The 19,043-nt window shown below is 41.3% G+C and overlaps 1 protein-coding gene across 1 annotated transcript in view; it reads left to right on the forward strand.

Annotated features, from left to right (window-relative positions):
* The window catches only part of N4bp2 (NEDD4 binding protein 2), a 46,542-nt gene that overhangs the window by 14,346 nt on the left and 13,153 nt on the right, over positions 1–19,043 (forward strand). Inside the window, exons 6-13 of the mRNA XM_051164748.1 lie at positions 703–779; positions 6,002–6,157; positions 8,089–10,433; positions 11,030–11,115; positions 11,781–11,826; positions 13,750–13,937; positions 17,530–17,648; positions 18,515–18,653. Coding sequence (XP_051020705.1) covers positions 703–779; positions 6,002–6,157; positions 8,089–10,433; positions 11,030–11,115; positions 11,781–11,826; positions 13,750–13,937; positions 17,530–17,648; positions 18,515–18,653 — 3,156 coding nt within the window. The remainder of the gene's footprint in view (positions 1–702; positions 780–6,001; positions 6,158–8,088; positions 10,434–11,029; positions 11,116–11,780; positions 11,827–13,749; positions 13,938–17,529; positions 17,649–18,514; positions 18,654–19,043) is intronic.

Raw genomic sequence — 19,043 nt, forward strand, 5'->3', positions numbered from 1 at the left:
TCATTAATGTTACAGGTCTGGAGTCACTCAGGTTCACCGGCCTCACAATGGGCTTTAGTAAATAAGACGCTTTATTAAATACTGGCCGAGGCCGTACCCAAGACCATGCTCAGGGCTTGGCACCGGGTTACGTTAGACAGGAGCTTTTAAAGACGAAACATGAAAGGCTCCTACTTCCTTCTTTCACGCAGTCAGAGGCAAGCGCACATCCTGGCATACTTGCTGCCTGTGTGTGGTCAAGCACACATCCTGTGCAGTTGGGGCAGCCAAGCTTGTTTACAGGAGAAAACCCATGTGGTTTGTTAATCTTATATGAACAGCAACCCCAGCATCCCTCGAAGTTATCTGTCCTTGGGCAAATGGGTTAGAGGCGCTTTTGTTTTATAGATCTCTTAAGCATAGTAATTTATTTGTTGTTGTATACAGTGCTCTGCCTGCATGTACTCCTGCAGACCAGAAGAGGGCACCAGATCACAGTATAGATGGTTGTGAGCCACCGTGTGGTCTCTGGGAATTGAACTCAGGACCTCGGGAAGAGCAGACAGTACTCTTAACTTCTAAGCCATTTCTCCAGCCCCACAATTTAAACTTAAAACATAATGCTGGCTATCACATTTAGTGTACTTGAACTGTTTTTTAAATATAATTCATAACCTTTTGTGTGTGTGTGAAAAAAAATGTTTTTGTCTTTTCTGTATGTAGTCTCAAAAGCATAAATATAAGGTCCTTTTCCGGGAACCAGACACATGGTGGAAGTTCAAACCAAAGGAACTTGCAAGGTAAAACTTGGAGGTTTTATATTCCACAACAATTCAGTGCTTATCTAGATGTTTGTTTTTTACAAATGGTGAATGAACAAAACTGATTAGATTTTGGCTTATCCACTTAAAAATTGGTAACATTTTATATTGTGAATTTTAAAAAATAATTATTTTAAAAGTGTTTCCTTACTATGTATATATGAATGAGTGCAGACACCCATATGTCATGTCACTTGTGTGAAGGTCAGAGGTGAGCTTTCTGGGGTGCATTCTCTCCTGCTCCAGGGATTAAATTCCTGTCATCAGGCCTTTAAGCAAGCACTTGCGCCCGCCCAGCCATCTTGATGGCCTTTAATCCCTAGTTTTATGAGGAGTTGGGGATTTATGTTTTTATAATAAATACCCAAGAAATTTCCAGTTGTCCTATAACCTTGTAATAATATGTTAATTTCTAAAACTAGAAAAGAGCCTGTGAGTTGGTACTCTCGAACTGTGTGTGTCCTGCTGGGAAGGACTTGTGGCTTCTAGAATGCTAGAGAGTGGGCGGGAGGCAGCAATGGAAAAGTTGCAGATAGTTCGGTCTTCCAGGTTTGCTCTTTGGTTGCTTGCCTTGAGTTTTAAAATGCTGTTTTAAAGAAATGAGCATACGTTGTTTTTTCCTTTCCACTCTGTATTCTTTTAGAAGATTTAACTTAATTTTAAGATAGCTTCTGCCTGGCGTGTTGGAGCACACCTTTAATCCTAGCACTTGGGAGGCAGAGGCAGGCGGATCACTGTGAGTTCGAGGCCAGCCTGGTCTACAAAGTGAGTCCAGGACAGCCAGGGCTACACAGAGAAACCTGGTTTGGAAAAATAAAAACAAAGATAGTTTCTTTGTAATATTCCAACTAAGTCAATACAAACTAAAGGACAGTCTGATTTAATATATTCACAGTGTTCTATGGCCATCACTATTCCCTAGTTCTGAAACATTTTCATTTTTTCACAAAGAAGTCATACCCAGCCCTTCTTCCTCTCTGGCAACCCCTGCTGTCTTCTCTCTAGGGGTGTTCCTACCCTGGACAGTGTATACACAGTGAACAAATGGACTTGTTTGTCAGGCATCTTGCACTGGAAATGATTTCAAGGTTTATCTATGTTGCAGCATGTCATACTCAAACTTATTGTCCTTTCATATGTAATATTCCTGTATTGTGTTTGGAATGTTTGCATCTGTGTAGATGAGTCGGGTAAAGCAGCTTCCCCTCCCTCATCTGCCTCGCCTGATACTGCTATCATAAATTAACTGAGAAGTATCTCCTCTGAATTACACATCACGCATGTTAGGACTTGAACGCAGTTATACTCCTCCAGCGTTTGTAAGCAGTCAAGGTCTTGATGAGCTCACCAGGTGCTCCCCCTTCTCTTCTCATTGCTCTCACTAGTGATACTTTTTTTCTTTGCTTTTATTTATTTTTTTCTTCAAAGTGACCTTCATAAATAAAGAGCACTTCACTTGATTGATCTTCTTTTCTGTAGTGCGCTATTTTGCTTAATCATTTATGATTTTTTATTCTATGTTCTTTGCTTTAAAGTATATATTTTGCTTATTTCTGTTTTTTTTTTTTAAATTTTTACTTGATGGTGTAGGTAAATCACTTTTATAGTAGGAGCGTGTGTCATTGAAACTCTCTTTGCTACTTTACTTGGTTTAGTGTACAATGCTTGCTTTGTTTGCTTGTTTATTTATTTATTTATTTTTGGTTTTTCGAGACAGGGTCTCTCTGTGTAGCCTTGGCTGTCCTGGACTCACTTTGTAGACCAGGCTGGCCTAGAACTCACAGCGATCCACCTGCCTCTGCCTCCCGAGTGCTGGGAGTAAAGGTGTGTACTACCATGCCCACTGTACAGTGCATTCTTTTGCATGTTTATTCTTAAAGTTGTATTATAATTAAATGCTAGCCTGTAGCTCTTGGGTTATAGAGAACTATGTTTTAAAACTTCTAAGCCAATGGATGTTTTTCTTCTGGATTCCAGTCATCTGCAGTAGGTTACACCTGTATGATGGCTGCCATCTCTCTCTCTCTAATATCTGACTCTGCAGTTCTGGAGGCCTTGGAACTGGAGAGATCTGCCTGCCTCTGCCTCCTGAGTGGTGGGGTTTGAGGCCTTGTAATTGCAGATACCAACTGTCACTTTTTAAATGTTCTGTACTTGCTTAATGAGCATGTGTATTGGGCCCTGTAGATGGGTCAATAATAAAGACACCTGCTGCCAAGCTTTGAGGACTTGAGTTTGATCTCTAGGGGTGACGTGGTGGAAGAAGAGAGCCAGCTCTGACCTCCACATGCGTGTTATGGCATGTGCGCACTCGTACAACACACACACACACACACACACACACACACACACACACACACACACACGGCACTGGTTATGTTGTGTTAATATGTCTCTAGTAATACTTAGCAGCTCTGCCGCCCAGCATGCTATATAGCTCTCTGTGCTTTCTTTTTTTTGGGTTAGTCTTGTGGGTTAATTTCTTTGGAGATGGATGGTGAACTCTCCCAGTGTTAGACAGTGCGTCAGTCCCTCTGTATGTTGCCTGTCAGTTTCTCTGTTGTCCCACTTGTGTCTACATATTTGGAGGGTGGTTGTTGAAATTCCTAGGAGCTTATTGTTTTGTGATGTTACCTTAATTAACTGGACTTTATCCCTTCCTAGTGATTTTTCTTCTGTCTTTAAAAATAGCTTTTGCTGTGAAGTCTGGTTTGTTTAATTAGTAGAACTGTTCCAGCATCCTTTTTTTTTTTCTCCAGCATCCTTTTAGTTAATATTTGAGAACTTTTTTTCATACTTTTACCTTTAACCCTTTAATACCCTTGATGTTTATGTACTTAATTGTGCCTAGCATGGCTGGTTTCTTAGTTTACCTTGGCCTTTTCTTGTGTGTGTGAGAGGCGGGTGGGGACAGGCGGCAGGCGGCAGGGGTTTGGAGGATCTCCTGTAGCCCTGATCCTCCTGTTTCCACCTCTCAAGTGTTAGGATTTCAGGCAAATGCCGTAGTGCTCAGTCCCATCTGCCCTCAAATGAAGAGACAGCTCTTTATGGGTATTTTTGTTATTCATACAATTGGCCACTTTCTGCTTATTTTACCTTTTCTATGATTATTGCTTTGTTTTTTTGAGACAGGGTCTTACTGTGTAGCCATGGCTGACCTGGAACTCACTTTATAGACCAGGCTGTCCTCAAACTCAAAGAGATCCACCTGCTTCTGCCTACTGAGTGATGGGATTAAAGTCATGTGCCACCACGCCCTGGCTTCTATGATTGTTGTATTAATAATAATAATAATAATATATGTGTGTGTATGTGTATACATACATACATACATACATACTTACATACATACATATGTGTGTGTGTGTGTAGTGTGTAGTTTTTCTCTCATCTTGTTTTAGAACTTTTGGATGAAATTTAACTCTAAAATTAAATCATTTTCTCAGCCTTCCTCCTCACAAACACAAGGGCTTTAAAACACTCAGCTGTGACAGTACTTCTTCATTAATGTACAAGATATCATTATGTGACTTGTACACAAGCATTTGCTTTGCTCACTTATTTCTTTGTGCTTCATTTTCCCATCGCAGCATAGACCTGTCTTTAATATGAGACTTGTCTGCCTGGTGTTCACCTTTAGACTTTTCTTCACATTAAGGGTCTATTTTTGTGTAACTCTGTTTCCTTTTACATTTTCATTTGAAAATCTTTTTATCATCTTCATTCTTATAAGACACTCCATATATTCTGGAATGTCAGCCAGTTTCTGTTGTGGAAAGTCACATTTATGTTTTATTTTTATTACTGTTGCTAAGTCTTCTCATTCTAATCATTTTTTTCTGTCTATATGACTAGCCATTTTTTAAAATTTCTAACTTAATGTCATCTCCTTTTTCTTTGGTGAGTGACAGTTTTAACATGTTTCTAGCTATAGGTTTTCTATGCTGTTACCTTGTTTGACCCTTGCAGTCAGGACATGTGTGTCATTCATTCGTTCCAAACAATCCTCAGCGTTTGTTGTGAGCTGTTTCTATCCCGCCCTCTCTTCTCTTCCTCAGACTTGAACCAGTGGTTTTACTAGACCTTTTTTTGTTCTGGCCTCTGTGTCTATGTTTCTTAACCTCTCTCATATTTTCTATCTCTTTGCTTCTCTGTGATATGAAACCAGACAAGATCGAGGTAGGTAAATATGAAAGCCAGATTTACCCAAGAGGGCCGAATATTAGCCCTGGAATTCAGATATAAAGCCTTGAACCCAGACCCAGTTAAAAGAGTTATAACTGAGATGTTTTCATTAAGAAAAACGAAACGAAAAGAAAAGAAACTAGCCCACGAGGGACTGCAGCGTGTCACCCCATTCCTGGAAGTGCAAGTCCAGAAAGCACCTCAGTCCCGGACCTGAGGTTCCTATGTGTTAGTGTTCACTGACTCAGGTTCATCAGCAAACACAGATAAGTGAGGGTCACTGCAAACACAAACAGTAAACTTCCTATTTGGACACCCAGAGGCTTAATATGGTAGGGATTTAAAAATTGTCTGAACTTAACATGTAATAAGATAGGTTTGTTTTAATTTAGCTGGGATCTGGTTTTATTACAACAGGAAGGCACTTTGGGGCATTTACCCAGAGACACTGCAGTGGAATACTTACTGCTCACAGCTAATACCTATGAAATGACTATCATTGTTTTATGAAATGTTTTTCAGAGCTTTAGATCACATCTTTTCAGATTATTGTAACCTTTCTCCTGAGTTAATAAAGGATATCTGGAAAAAATGGTGTAAGATGATTAATAAAAATGGCAATTTATGAGAGTCTGACCAGGTTGGCTGTGGTGGTATAATTCCAACACTCAGAAGTCTGAGGCAGGAGGAGTCCAAGTTTAGATTTGCAGCCCAGGCTTCATAGCAAGACCACATCTTAAATGAAAACAAACCTCCCAAAACAAAGCTTTGCTGTTCTTGCATGATCACACAGTTGAGCTGTGTCATTAGTGCTGTTAGGGATGCAGCTCAGTGGTAGCTGTTTACCTTGCATGCACTTGGCCCTGAGTCCAGTCCCCAGCACAGAGTAAAAAGAAAACAGATATGCTGTTCTTTTGGATTTTGTTCTGTTTTGTGGTGTTTTGCTTTTGTTTTTATTGTTTTCTTCATTTGGTTGCCAACATTCTCCCCACCTTTCTCTTCCCTGGAATTTTCAGGCGTAATATTCATGGCGTAAGCAAAGAGAAGATAGCACGCATGCTGGAGCACTATCAGCGCTTTGTTTCCGTACCGATAATCATGAGTTCTTCAGACCCAGAGAAAACGGAGCGGAGCGAGCTGTGTGCATATGCTTGTGAGGACAGGAGCTCTAGGTGGGTTAGAGTGCTTTACAGAGTTGTGTGCATATGCTTGTGAGGACAGGAGCTCTAGGTGGGTTAGAGTGCTTTACAGAGAAAAATGCACTTTGAAGCTGTGGCTTCTCTTTGTTGTTGTTGTTGATGATTTGGTTTTTCAAGGCAGGGTCTCTCTGTGTAGCCTTGGCTGTCCTGGACTCGCTTTGTAGACCAGACTGGCCTCGAACTCACAGTGATCCGCCTGCCTCTGCCTCCCGAGTGCTGGGATTAAAGGCGTGCGCCACCACGCCCAGCTTTATGGTTTCTTTTTTTAATGATAGCTTTGAAGACTTGAAATCACTGCTTATAAACGTTAAAAGTAGCTGGGTGTGGTGGCGCACGCCTTTAATCCTAGGATTTGGGAGGCAGGTACATCCCTAAGTTTGAGGCCAGCCTGGTCTACATAGTGAGTCCAGGATAGCCAGGGCTACACAGAAAAATCTTGTCTTGAAAAACTTAGGAGGGGAAAAAAAAACAAACCAAAAATGTTAAAAGTAGAGATTTTTTTTCTCTTTCAGCAGTCTCACTTGAAGTCAGCTGAGGGTGTTAACAGAAGTAAAAGTTCATGTGAAAGATGAGTCTGATTATACAACAAATACACTTGTCTTTTTGATTCCAGTATTTTCCTTTTTCTCTTAGTTGTTGTTTTTGTATATATCCACATTACTTTTTTAAAAAAAGGTTTTAATGAATGTACTCTTCAGTTTTCACATAGAGAATTCAATTAATGTTAGCTGTGATTTTTTTTTTTTTTTTTTTAAGTTTTTCTTAACCATGCGAAGGATGCTATGTTACTGCTCTAGTTGGTAGCTTGCACCTGGGAGAGCAGAGCCTAAAAATGAGGCAGAGTGAAGTCTCATGCAGTTGCCGGCTTCATTCAGGGCATCAGCATTTATACTCTGAGGGTCCTGTGAACGGAGGTCAGGCGAGCTGAAGCTGTGTGCAGTCATGAGGACAACCCCACTTGGAAACGTCATCTGAACAGTAATCACAATTTGATGGGTAATCTGAAGTAAACCACTCCTGTTTGCCACAGCTGGGAGCAGCACAACAGCACATTCCAGGAGCCACCATGAGTTGGAGGAACAGAGAGGCCACAAGACTCTTGATTTCTTAGAATTCTTTGAGAATTCTCACACAGCTCCATTCATGGACTGTGTTCTGATGGTCTTGGTTTTGTGACCTGTAAATTGTGCTTCTCAGCCTTACTAATGTTGCAACTCTTTAATACACCTCATGTGTGGTGACCCCCCAACCATAAAATTCTTCTCGTTGCTATTTCATAACTTGATTTTCTACTGTTAGGAATCGTAATGTCAGTGTCTGTGTTTGCCATTGTTGTTAGGCAACTCCTGTGTGAGCGTCGTTCTCACCTCCCCCAAAGAGGTCGTGACCCGCAGGTTGAGAAACCTGTCAATAGGTAGTTGGTAAATGCAGATGGACACCTTGGTAGACCTACTTAACACATGTGAAGCTGTGGGTCTGAGGGAGGACAGCAAGGTGGTGACCTCTTCTGCGAGCACATTCAGAACTTTCAGTGTAGTGGTCAGCCCGTGGCACTGCGTCTAACTTGGAGAGTGTGCTTTCTGTATGCTTTGCACGATGCCACGTGTTGACACACAGTAAAACACTGTGTTTGCGGAATCTTAGGGACAGGTTAAGATTAGCTCTCACAGTATTTCTTCCACCAGGCTGGGCATTGAACTCACGGCTGCACCAGAGTTAGGCCAGTGCCGCAGATCTGCACCACTTACTTACACCTCTATCCCAGCTTTATGATTGTGTGCAATTTAACTTTGGATATCTAGAATAAATTTAAAGTGGTGTCTGGTTGCATGCTTCTTTAATTAAAATCACAATATTATTGGCACTGTGAAGAGACTTTCTTAACACTTAAAAATATCTTGTAGCCCAAGAAACAATGAAGCTGTTACCTCTGAAAAAGAAGGAAACGTCTTACCCGCATCTTCGAAGCACCTGGAGTTGACGCAAGAGAAGACACTTGACGTGGCCAAAGAAGCAGTGTTACCTGAAAGCGTTCCCCCGCTCCCTCTTGCCAGTTTAAACAGAGGAAGGAAGGAGGCGAGTGATGCAAGTCACGCAAGTCACGGTGTGCGTGGCCCTTTCTCTAGGGAAGCTCCAAACACCTGTCTTCCTAACTCTGAGAGCAAGATGCAAGCCACAGATAAGAGAGAGAAGGAGCCAGAGCCGACAGCGACTGAAGCAGGTGCTTGGAGCCCCGCAGACGGAGCGTCACCAAGTAGTTTGTGCACTGACAGTCATCCAGAAGTGTGTGAGCTCACCAGTGCAGCCACACGTCACTGTGACAACCCCTCACCCCCTGAAGTGGTGGAGGAAAGGGCAGCAGGAAAGAAAAAGACCATTGGAAAACAAAAAAGCAAATCATCTTTGGAAAAATTCCCAAAACAAGAACCATCAAATTTTGTGGGTGACTGGCCAGTTGATAAGACAATTAGCCAGAGAAGCAAAAGGAACCGGAAAACTGAAAAAAGTTTATCTGTACAAAGTGACAAAAAATATAATCGCCCCCAGTCTCACAAAGTATTAGATATTAGGGTACCTGTGACTCCAGACCACACCCAGCCCCAAGGAGCTCCTCACGGAAGTGATGCTCTTTCTGAGGTGCCCAGTAGCTATCACTATGACACGTACAGAAGCACTGAGCAGACCTCCTTCAGCGCCGTGGGCGACTGGCCCTCGGCTGCCTCGTTAGCTCAGAGAGAGCACAGATCGAGAATACCAAAAGCTAGCTCAGGTGAACCCAGCTTAGAGTTTGGAGCCAGTGACAACATGGGTAAAATTCCCTTATACCCAGCACATGAAGCCTATTGGGGCACAAGCCCTGAAGAACTGAAAACACTGGGTTCCACCCTTCGAGGTTCTGAAATGCTGCCCAGTCAAACAAGTCACGAGGATCAGCTTTGCCTGGGTAAAATGGTTCATAGCCAGCACACACTGCCCCTTCCCTTTTCCAGTAGCTCAGCCACCCTTCCTGGAGTCGTGGGACCCCGATCTCTAGCAGAATTTCCAGTGGGGTTGTCTGCAGTTGTCTCTGGAATAGATACTGGCACTTGTACCCAGACTGAGCCCCAAGATTTTGCTCTCTTGTGGAAAATAGAAAAGAATAAAATCAGTGCTTCAGATTCTGTCAGAGTGTTGACCGGAAAATTGGATGGGTTTAGGCCAAAAGATTTCACTTTTAATACAAAATTAAATGTCCAGGCAACAATTCCGTATAGAGGGATGCATGATAAAAGCACCTATGTCGAGGAGAGCGAGCTCACCAGCGCCGACGAATCCGAAAATCTTAACATCCTGTGCAAACTGTTTGGGTCCTTCTCCTTAGAAGCCCTGAAAGATTTATATGAGAGATGTAATAAAGATATTATTTGGGCCACAAGCCTTTTGTTGGATTCTGAGACGAAGTTATGTGAGGATACTGAGGTTGATAATTCCCCCAAATCATATGATGAGTCACAAGTTGGGCCATTTTCTATGGGGTTAGATTTGAAGGAAATTATTAGCCACAAAGGAACCTCAGAAGATTCTAATTCTTCTGTGTCAGAATTTAGTTCTGGCATTGGTATCAGGAACACTAGTGCACAGCCTGCTGGTGATGCTGAAAAGGGGAGCTCAAAGCAGGAAGAGCTAAGAAATGTAAATCCTGAAAACCCTGAATTAATAACCAGAATATTCCCTCATGTCAGTGCAAATGGAAAGAGTAATAATGAAATAGTTCCTAACGGTCGGGCTGGAATGTCAGGTGCGCATAGTTTCAGACAGTCTCTCCCACGTACTACAGAATCCGGTGTTCCTAAAGATGTAAGCGAAATGGAGAAAAATCTCGTCACAGAGACCGGAGACAATATGCATTCTTTCTTAAATTTATCTGAGTTTATAAACTCTGCAACAAGCTCTTCAAATCCTGAATTAGATGAACTTGTTTATTTTGCTGGATCTTTGGAAGTAAAGAAAAATGAAAATCTAACTAAGGATTATGTGAAATTGGCAAACATGGAAGACTTTATCAATGAGGAGAAACAGGAAGTGGAGAAGCTTCTAATGCCAGGAACTAATTTGTCAGCAGGAATAAGTGAAGAGGACAGAACTGAGGTATTGAATCCCGCACCAGCGATGGCCAAATCTCTGACCATTGACTGTTTGGAGTTGGCATTGCCCCCTGAGCTGGCTTTCCAACTCAGTGAATTATTTGGCCCAGTTGGTATTGATTCAGGTAAGGAAAGAGTGAGTGAGTGTGTGTGTGTGTGTGTGTGTAAATAGCAGACAGTCTCTAGTCCAGTTGGCAGTTTTTGTTGGTTCAGTGTATCAGTAATTTTTGTCACATAATTTTACATAGTGCCTTATTTTTAAAAACATGTTTTTAAAAGGATTTAAAGCAGTTTGAAGTGGAGAATATTTACATAGAGTTTTATATTTCAGTCATTTCAGTATTTCCATGCGCATGTGGAAAGTTTTCTCCAGTACGTTCCTCATTCACTTGCAGACGTGAACTTTGAGTTCTGGTGCTATTTCAGGGAGATTTAAGGGAGGAACTAATTTCCTGGACGACGGTTATCTTAACTAATACTTTGGAAGAATTATTAAGTTACTGAGGCACAGGCAAGTGAATAGTTTAGCAGATTTTGAAGTTTTACATGTTGCACCACTTAAGTATGAAAACAATGGCACAGAACGTAAAAATATTCCAAGCAAATAGAAATGTGTTAGTAATTAATGACAACAGTTAACTTATGCGTATGACAGTTGAGTACGTTTTCTGCAAATGTATGATGAGTAATGACTGTATTTTCTTTCTCTTCCCATTACAAGGGTCTCTAACAGTTGAAGATTGCGTGGTTCATATAGATCTGAATCTGGCTAAAGTGATTCATGAGAAATGGAGAGAATCTGTGATGGTTGGTAGCGCCCTTGTATGACATGCTCCCTGGTGTCTGTTTACACATAGCCATATGCAGACTTAACACATGTGGACATAATTTTATTTTTTAATAGTGAAAATCTTAAAAAAGAACTCCAAAGTGGGGAAAATATATATAGACGTAGCTATTTTTTAAATCTTTATTTTATGTGCAATAGTGTTTTGCCTGTATGTATGTCTGTGTGAGGGTGTTAGATCAGGAACAGGAGTTACAGACAGTTGTGAGCTGCCATGTGGGTGCTGGGAATTTAATCTGGGTCCTCTTGAAGAGCAGCCAGTGCTCTTAACTTCTGAGCCATCTCTTCACCCTGATATAGCTATTCTTGGTAATTTTATTTATATAGTTTCATTATTTTACTTAATTTTGTCGTCGTTGTTTTCGAGACAGGGTTTCTCTGTGTAGCCTTGGCTGTCCTAGACTTGCTTTGTGGACCAGGCTGGCCTCGAATTCACAGATATATGCCTGTCTCTGCCTCTCTTGAGTGCTGGGGTTGTAGGGTAGGTGTGCTGCACCACGCCTGGCTTATTTTACTTAATTTTAATAATGGTTTATAGTTCACAGGAAGAACTAATATAACTTTGTAGCCTTGTTTCCTAGTGCACCCTCCTTTGCCAACTTTTGCTTTCTGCCTTTGTGTTTAGGAACGGCAGAGACAGGAGGAGGTGTCTTGTGGCAGGTGTGTGCAAGGTAAAGAACAGACTTTGACTTCTCTTTGTCTTGATGTTGAAATGCTAACTGTGCATATTTTAACTCATTTTAAATGGACTTCCACAAAATATGTTACCCAAGGGTTCTTAAAATAACATTAAAGTGTGTGTGTGTGTGTGTGTGTGTGTGTGTGTGTGTGTGTGTGTGTCTGTGTCTGTGTCTTGGTGTATATGTAGAGGTCAGAGGACACTTTTCAGGTGTCTCTTTCCATCATATGGATCCTGGGCATTGAACTCAGATTATCAAGTTTGGCAGCAGGTACTTTTGTTTGCCATGTCCCTCAAAATTTTGATTAGTAAATGAAAAAAAAAATTCTTTTGTTTTTTTTTTTTTTTTTGGTTTTTTTGTTTGTTTGTTTGTTTGTTGTTTGATTTTTGAGACAGGGTTTGTTGGTATATCCCTCAGTGTCCTGGAAATCATTATGTAGACTCACAGAGGTCTGCCTGCTGCCTCTGTCATGCTGGGATCCACCATCCACCAGGAATTTTTTTTTTTTTTAGACAGGATTTCTCTATGTAGTAGTTCTGGCTACTCTGGACTGAGACTAAAGGCATGCACCACTATGCCCAGTTAAGAAATTATTTTTTAAAAATTGTCCTTTTGTGTTTTAATTCAGACAGTCTGCAGCCAAGGCTGGTCTCGAATTTGCAATACTTCTTTCTTAAGCTTTTTGAGTACTTGGCTCACACCATGCCAGTTACAGATAAATGTTCTCTCAAAAACTTTTAGCACTAAGTCTTGATGCATAACAAACTGAGAGGAAAGCAGGGCTGTCCACTGTGTGTTTATCACGAAGGCTGTGGAGTGTCTCGAGGGTGCTGCAGCGCATACTGTCCAAGTGCTTCTTGGCCAGGTTGTGCCAAAGCATTTTAGAATTATTACCTGGCCATTGAAATCTTTATTGATATCACTGTGTTAGATTACAAAGGTAAACGTGCTTTTTTGGTAAATGCTGCCAACTTGAAGGTCCTGGATTCCAGATGACCTTTTACACAGTATTGTCGCCTATGATTTTTGTCATAGCAGACCTGGTAAGAAGGGCCCTTCTTCTGTATGGGAGCACCTTGCGTACCTCTGTGCACTGCACACTGCAATCAAGGCCAGGGACTTTGGGTCGGAGAGTCTCGGGCTCCACGTGTTCTTTCTTGTGCTCGAGTTGTAAGTTGAAGAGAAAAGGTAGCCACACACCTAAGAGTAGCCAGCAGTCTGGGCTTGAGAAAATAAAAAACATAAGTCACTTGGTCTGGGATGTGGGGAGGGTGGTCTGGGAAAAGACACGGAAGGGGGGGGGGATGTATAGACCTTTCAAACAATAATACAAACATTTGAAAAGAGGAATAAAGGTGGCTGATGGCAGAAGTGACTGGACCTGTATTTTGGTTTATATGGACGTCAGTGGGTGCAGCAGTTGCCATTGCTTCACTTCCCACAGAGAACAGGAATATACCAGAATGAGCCTCTACCCCGTTTAGATGCTGCAGTGTTACATGTTAACTCTTGTTAACTGACCTTCATGGTTTGTTCTTTATTTTGTTGTAATTTGCTATTTATGGTGTGCTTCTGGTCTGTTACTGCTTGTTAGCATGTTGCTCTTCTCAGTGCCAGGAGTAGCGGGGTGGGGCCTAGTGGAGCTCCCCAGCATGCGCTGCTGTGTTGGGGAGGGAGGGAGGCAGAGAGAGAAACACAGAAGAACACGAAGCACTGAGCTGACTTACAATAATACCTAAATACTGCTATGCCACCAGTTTTTGTTTGTGGTTATGTGAAGGCTTATTTTGAAATTTCAAAGTCATATTACAAGCTGAGGACTTCAAAATCTCATGTTTCTTTTGTTTTGTGGCTAATGCTTAATTTGTACATTAATTGCCAAATATGTGGCACTACTTTATATTATTCTTGTAGACCCTTTGCTGGCTGGACTTGCTGTTCTTGATAATTCTGAACAAAAGTCATCCCAGAAAACAGGCAAAAAATTATTGAAGACTGTAGCAGCACCCGAGACGCTGGATCCCTGGAATGCTCAAACAAAGAAAGTGTCTCTGCGAGAAATAATGTCGGAAGAAATTGCCTTACAGGAGAAACATGACTTGGTACGGGCTGGCCCAGACCCTAACCCACGCTCTTGGGCTGCAGTGTCGCTTTAGTTTGTGGTTTTCATTTCATTCTGTGTCTCCAGATTTGGACTTTATATTCAATCTGGCAGAAGTCAGTATTAAAGCTGAAAAGTGTATAGGTTCTGAAGTCAAGGCTTCTTTTAGATGACATTCTGACACACGCAAGCCGTCCTGTTAAGTATGTGCTTATTTTAGATTGAGTTTTTTTTCAGGCCATCAAGCTGTTATCATTGGTAGTTTTGTTTTTGTTTTTCCAGACAGGGTTTCTCTGTATAGCTCTGCCTGTCCTGGAACTCACTCTGTGGTCCAGGCTGGCCTTGAACTGAGAGATCCACCTGCCTCCTGTGTGCTGGGATTAAAGGCGTGCACCACCCCTGACAGGCTTCATTGGTAGTTTCTAACATTTACCTCTGTAATCTTTTACTTACAGAAAAATATGAAATCTTTCATGTAGTAACAGTAATAGCATTACTTTTTTTTTTTTTTTTTTTTTTAATTTTTTGAGACAGGGTCTCTCTGTGTTAGCTTTGGCTGTCCTGGACTTGCTTTGTAGACCAGGCTGGCCTCGAACTCACATTGATCCGCCTGCCTCTGCCTCACAAGTGCTGTGATTAAAGGCGTGCACCACCGTGCCCAGTATTGCTTTTTTAAAAGATGTTCTCTCCACACCTGACTCTGTCTACTGACTGAGATGTGCTCATCTTTAAAACAAAAAAGTTTAGGAACTTAGGAATTTATAACTCAGTTTTCTTCTTTTTCTACTCTTCAGCTAAAGTTTATAAACAACTTTATTACATCTTATTTACTTTTTGTTCTTCAACATATTTGAAGCCATTAGGGAAATTGGTTTCTTTCAAATTTGTTTTCAGCTTTTTTTTTTTAACTTTTGAAATTAAGTACTAAAGAATTCCACTGGCCGAGATGGCACACACCTGCCATCCCAGCACTCCGGGAGGCAGAGGCAGGTCGGTCTCTGTGAATTCGAGTCCAGCCTGGTCTACAAAGCAAGTCCAGGACAGCCAAGGCTACACAGAGAAATCTTGTCTCGGAAAAACCAAACCGAAAGAACTAAAGAATTTAAAAATTAAAATGGAAAGACTTTAGAAGTTATTTAGTCCAGTTATCAAGGGAAAAAGCAGCACTTAGGCAGTGCCCAGGACGTTCTAGCCTTTAATGTGTATGACTGACGGAGGCGCCTTCTGACGTGGCTGCATAGATGCCAGTGCAGGAGGCGTTCCTTACACACATGCACACCCCATCTGCTGTAGTCATGATTAAGTTCTGTTGTCCCACCTGTACATAAAATAGCTTCTCTTAGCATCTTTATATTTTTCTGCAGTTTCAGATATCCTTTTCTTTTTCTTTTGCTTTTTTAAAAAAACATTTATTATTTATGTATATATACAGTGCTCTGCCTGCATGTAACACCCACAGGCCAGAAGAGGGCAGCAGATCTCATTTAGATGGTTGTGAGTCACCATGTGGTTGCTGGGAATTGAGGAACAACAGTGCTCTCAACCTCTGAACCATCTCTCCAGTCTTCAGATATCCTTCTTAATTTATGTATAGTAAGCTGAGAGAGAAATAGGAACACCTAACACAGCTTAAATAGTGTAGTAGTTTTGCTGAAATACTATTTCCATTATTGAAAATTTCCTTTATATTTCTGGCCTGCCTCATAATCTCTCAATAGGAGTTAACAAATGAATTTCCTTTGACTTCCTTTTTTTAAAAAAAGATTTAATTGTTTATTATATATACACTGTTCTACCTGCATGAATGTCTGAGTGCCACAAGAGGGCACCAGATCTCATTATAGATGGCTATGAGCTGCCAGTGGTTGCTGGGAATTGAACTCAGGACCTTTGGAAGAACAGACAGTGCTCTTAACCTATGAGACATCTGCAGCCCAACTTTCTCTCTCTCTCTCTCTCTCTCTCTCTCTCTCTCTCTCTCTCTCTCTCTCTTTTTGTTTTTTTTTTTTGAGACAAGGTGTCTCTGTGTAGCCTTGGCTGTCCTGGACTCACTTTGTAGACCAGGCTGGTCTCAAACTCACACTGATCTGCCTGCCTCTGCCTCCTGAGTGCTGGGATTAAAGGTGTGCGCCACCAGTACCTAGCTACTTGAAGAATGTTTTTCATAATTTAGTTTAGCATTAATTAAAAAAAAAAAAAAAAAAAAAAGGCGCTCTGGACATTCTAGAGAAGTGGCTCAGAGAGTAAGAACACTTCCTGTCAGACATGCGGCCCTGCATTTGAGTCCCCCAACACCATCATAAAATGTTTTTTAAAAATTGGGTGTGCTAGCATCTGAGCTACTGGGGTAGAGACAGGAAGAAGGTAGACAGACAGGGGCGGCACCTCCACAGCTGTCACGTAGTGCATGCCACTGTGTGCAGGCAGAGAAAGAACTAGTTTGGAAAATCCATTTAGCCTGACAGTTTTACTTTACTTACTTACTTGAAGTTCAATTTTTTGTGCTAGGATTTCAATATATAGCTCAGTGTCCTTAAACTATCCATCTTTCTTTCTTGTATGTCAAGCGTCATAGGCGTGTGCGGCTCTGCCTGGCTGGGGTAGTGGTTCTGAATCCACAGCTTCGTGGGTGTGGAAAGCAGCAATACTCATATACTTATGGCTTAGTAAATGTATTTGCGAAAACATTTTAAACAATTGTAACTTTTAAGGTTTTCTGTCAACCTAAATTTGCAATATTTACACGTTGTGGTTTCTCCCCACTGAGGATAAAATAATTTTGAGGTTCTTCACAGCATCACAGTGTCCTTAATGGGGACCCAAGGGACAGAGACATTTTTCTCAGGTTTCGGTACTAGAAAAGCTACTTCCCCTGCAGAACTGGTTTGTTTTTATTTTATGGACCCTGAGAATATCTTTTTCCCCTTAGCCACTAAGGGGGCTCAGAACTAAATTTGTAGTTATTGTACAGGAGTTTGTGGCGTGGGCTTAAATACTGATTTTAATTGCTAGCTTTATCCTATATTTTTGTCTTTATTTTCTCTGATCTTTGAATTTGTTGTAATAGTTACATTGATTAGTGACGTCCCAAATAAAGTATCATTATGTGATTTGTTATATGATGTCATAGTGTTTTTATAGCAGCTTGGTACGCCCAGCACACACTGAGGCTTCATGGTAGAGCTTACACCAGCACACATGTGGTCCATGGCACAGCTTACACCAGCACACATGTGGTCCATGGCACAGCTTACACCAGCACACATGTGGTTCATCATTTACTGAAGCATTGTTACGTGGTTCATGACTGTATATGTAGTGTCACCCTTGTTACAATACATGGTAGACTGTGTTGTGTCTGTGTATGTGTATATACATGACTGTGTATTTATGAACTTCAAATGCTTGGTGAAAATGGGATATAAATAAATGGGGTAAGAATACTTATATTACTAACCTCAGCCTTTGATCAGTGAAGAAAACCTGCGTTACAAATCATTGGTCTTTTTGCAACAAAATTATTAGGCTTTTGTTCAGTATTGTCTGGCTTATAAATTTCATCTTATGGGTGATTGTTTTCTGTTTTGTTTTAGAAACGGGAGACACTTATGTTTGAAAAAGACTGTGCCACTAAACTAAAGGAGAAGCAGCTCTTCAAAATATTTCCAGCCATCAATCAAAATTTCCTGGTGGACATTTTCAAAGACCACAAGTGAGTGAGTGCTAGAAGGGTAGGCTGTGGTTTCTGCACCGGTGTCCCTGCACATACATGGCAGAGCGTCTCGAGTGTCCATCTAATAAATTACTAAACTTAGTATGTAACTTTCATGATATTGTAAAGAGAATGAAAATTTCTAGCCACTGGTATTTGTTAATGTATTCGTTAACTTTTCACCATGAGTAACATGCCCAGATAAAATGGGGCTGAGAGCTGGACAGTGCTTTGCGTCCATTTTAAACTGGAGCCTGGTGTTGTTTGATAGAGTTTGCTACAGTACAATACTGGCATTGAGGTGTTGTGTCTGTGTTTGATTTTGGAAGGAAATGAACTGTATACAGACTGTAAGAAGACTTATGGGCTATAGATGATGCGTGTGCCAGGTGGTGGTGGCGCACGCCTCTGATCAAACACTCGGGAGGCAGAGGCAGGTAGATAGATTGCTGTGAGTTGAGGCCATCTTGGTCTACAGAGCGAGTCCAGGACAGCCAGGGTTACACTAAGAAACCCTGTCTTGAAAAACCAGTATTAGAATACCAGTTTCAGTATTAAAAACTGAAAAGTAAGCCAATTTCTTACACTTTTCAATTTAAAAATAGTTATTATCGTATGCATATGAGTGTTTGCCCACATGTATGTATGTGCACCCCATGTGTGACTAGTGCTCACAGCAGCAGCAGCAGCAGCAGGAGGGCGTTAGATCCCCGGGCACGGGCAGGTGTGAGCAGGTTTGCAGGTGCTGGGAGCCAAGCCTGGGTTCTCTGCAAAGGCAGGGCGTGCTCCTACAGAATGCTTGAAGGTGGTTTATGGTGTTTATGCCACAGAACTTTGATGTTTCGTGTCTAAATATATTTAAACAGCTATTCACTGGAACACACGGTGCAGTTTCTAAACTGTGTTCTTGAAGGAGACCCTGTGAAAACAGTTGTAGCTCAGGAGTGTGTTCACCAAAACGAGACTGTCACTTCTCAAACTACACTGAAACCTAAAGAGAAAAAGGTATGGAGTGATTTGATCTTTTATCTTTTTGCCAAATAAATGTATATAAAAATATGGTTTGTTTATTGAGTACAGTAATTTAATAATTATTTTTCTCTATTTCGACTAGTTTATAAGCTTAATTTTAAAATAATATCTGTGTACTCCAGAGAATTAATTGATACTAATTATGTTCATATTCGTATGCAGGATGAGCATGTCAAGTCCCTGCAGACTCTGTGGAGAGTTTTCTTTCCTTTTCATTTTGGTGTTTTGAGACAGAGTTTCTTTGTCCTGGAGTTGGCTCTTTAGACCGGGCTGACCTCGAACACAGAACCCTTCCTGTCTCTGCCTCTGTGTAGGCTTCTCTGTGTAGACACAGTAGAGTAGGAGGCATAGTTGAATAGCAGT

The sequence above is a fragment of the Acomys russatus genome, chromosome 22, assembly GCF_903995435.1.
Source record: "Acomys russatus chromosome 22, mAcoRus1.1, whole genome shotgun sequence".
Taxonomy (NCBI): domain Eukaryota; kingdom Metazoa; phylum Chordata; class Mammalia; order Rodentia; family Muridae; genus Acomys; species Acomys russatus.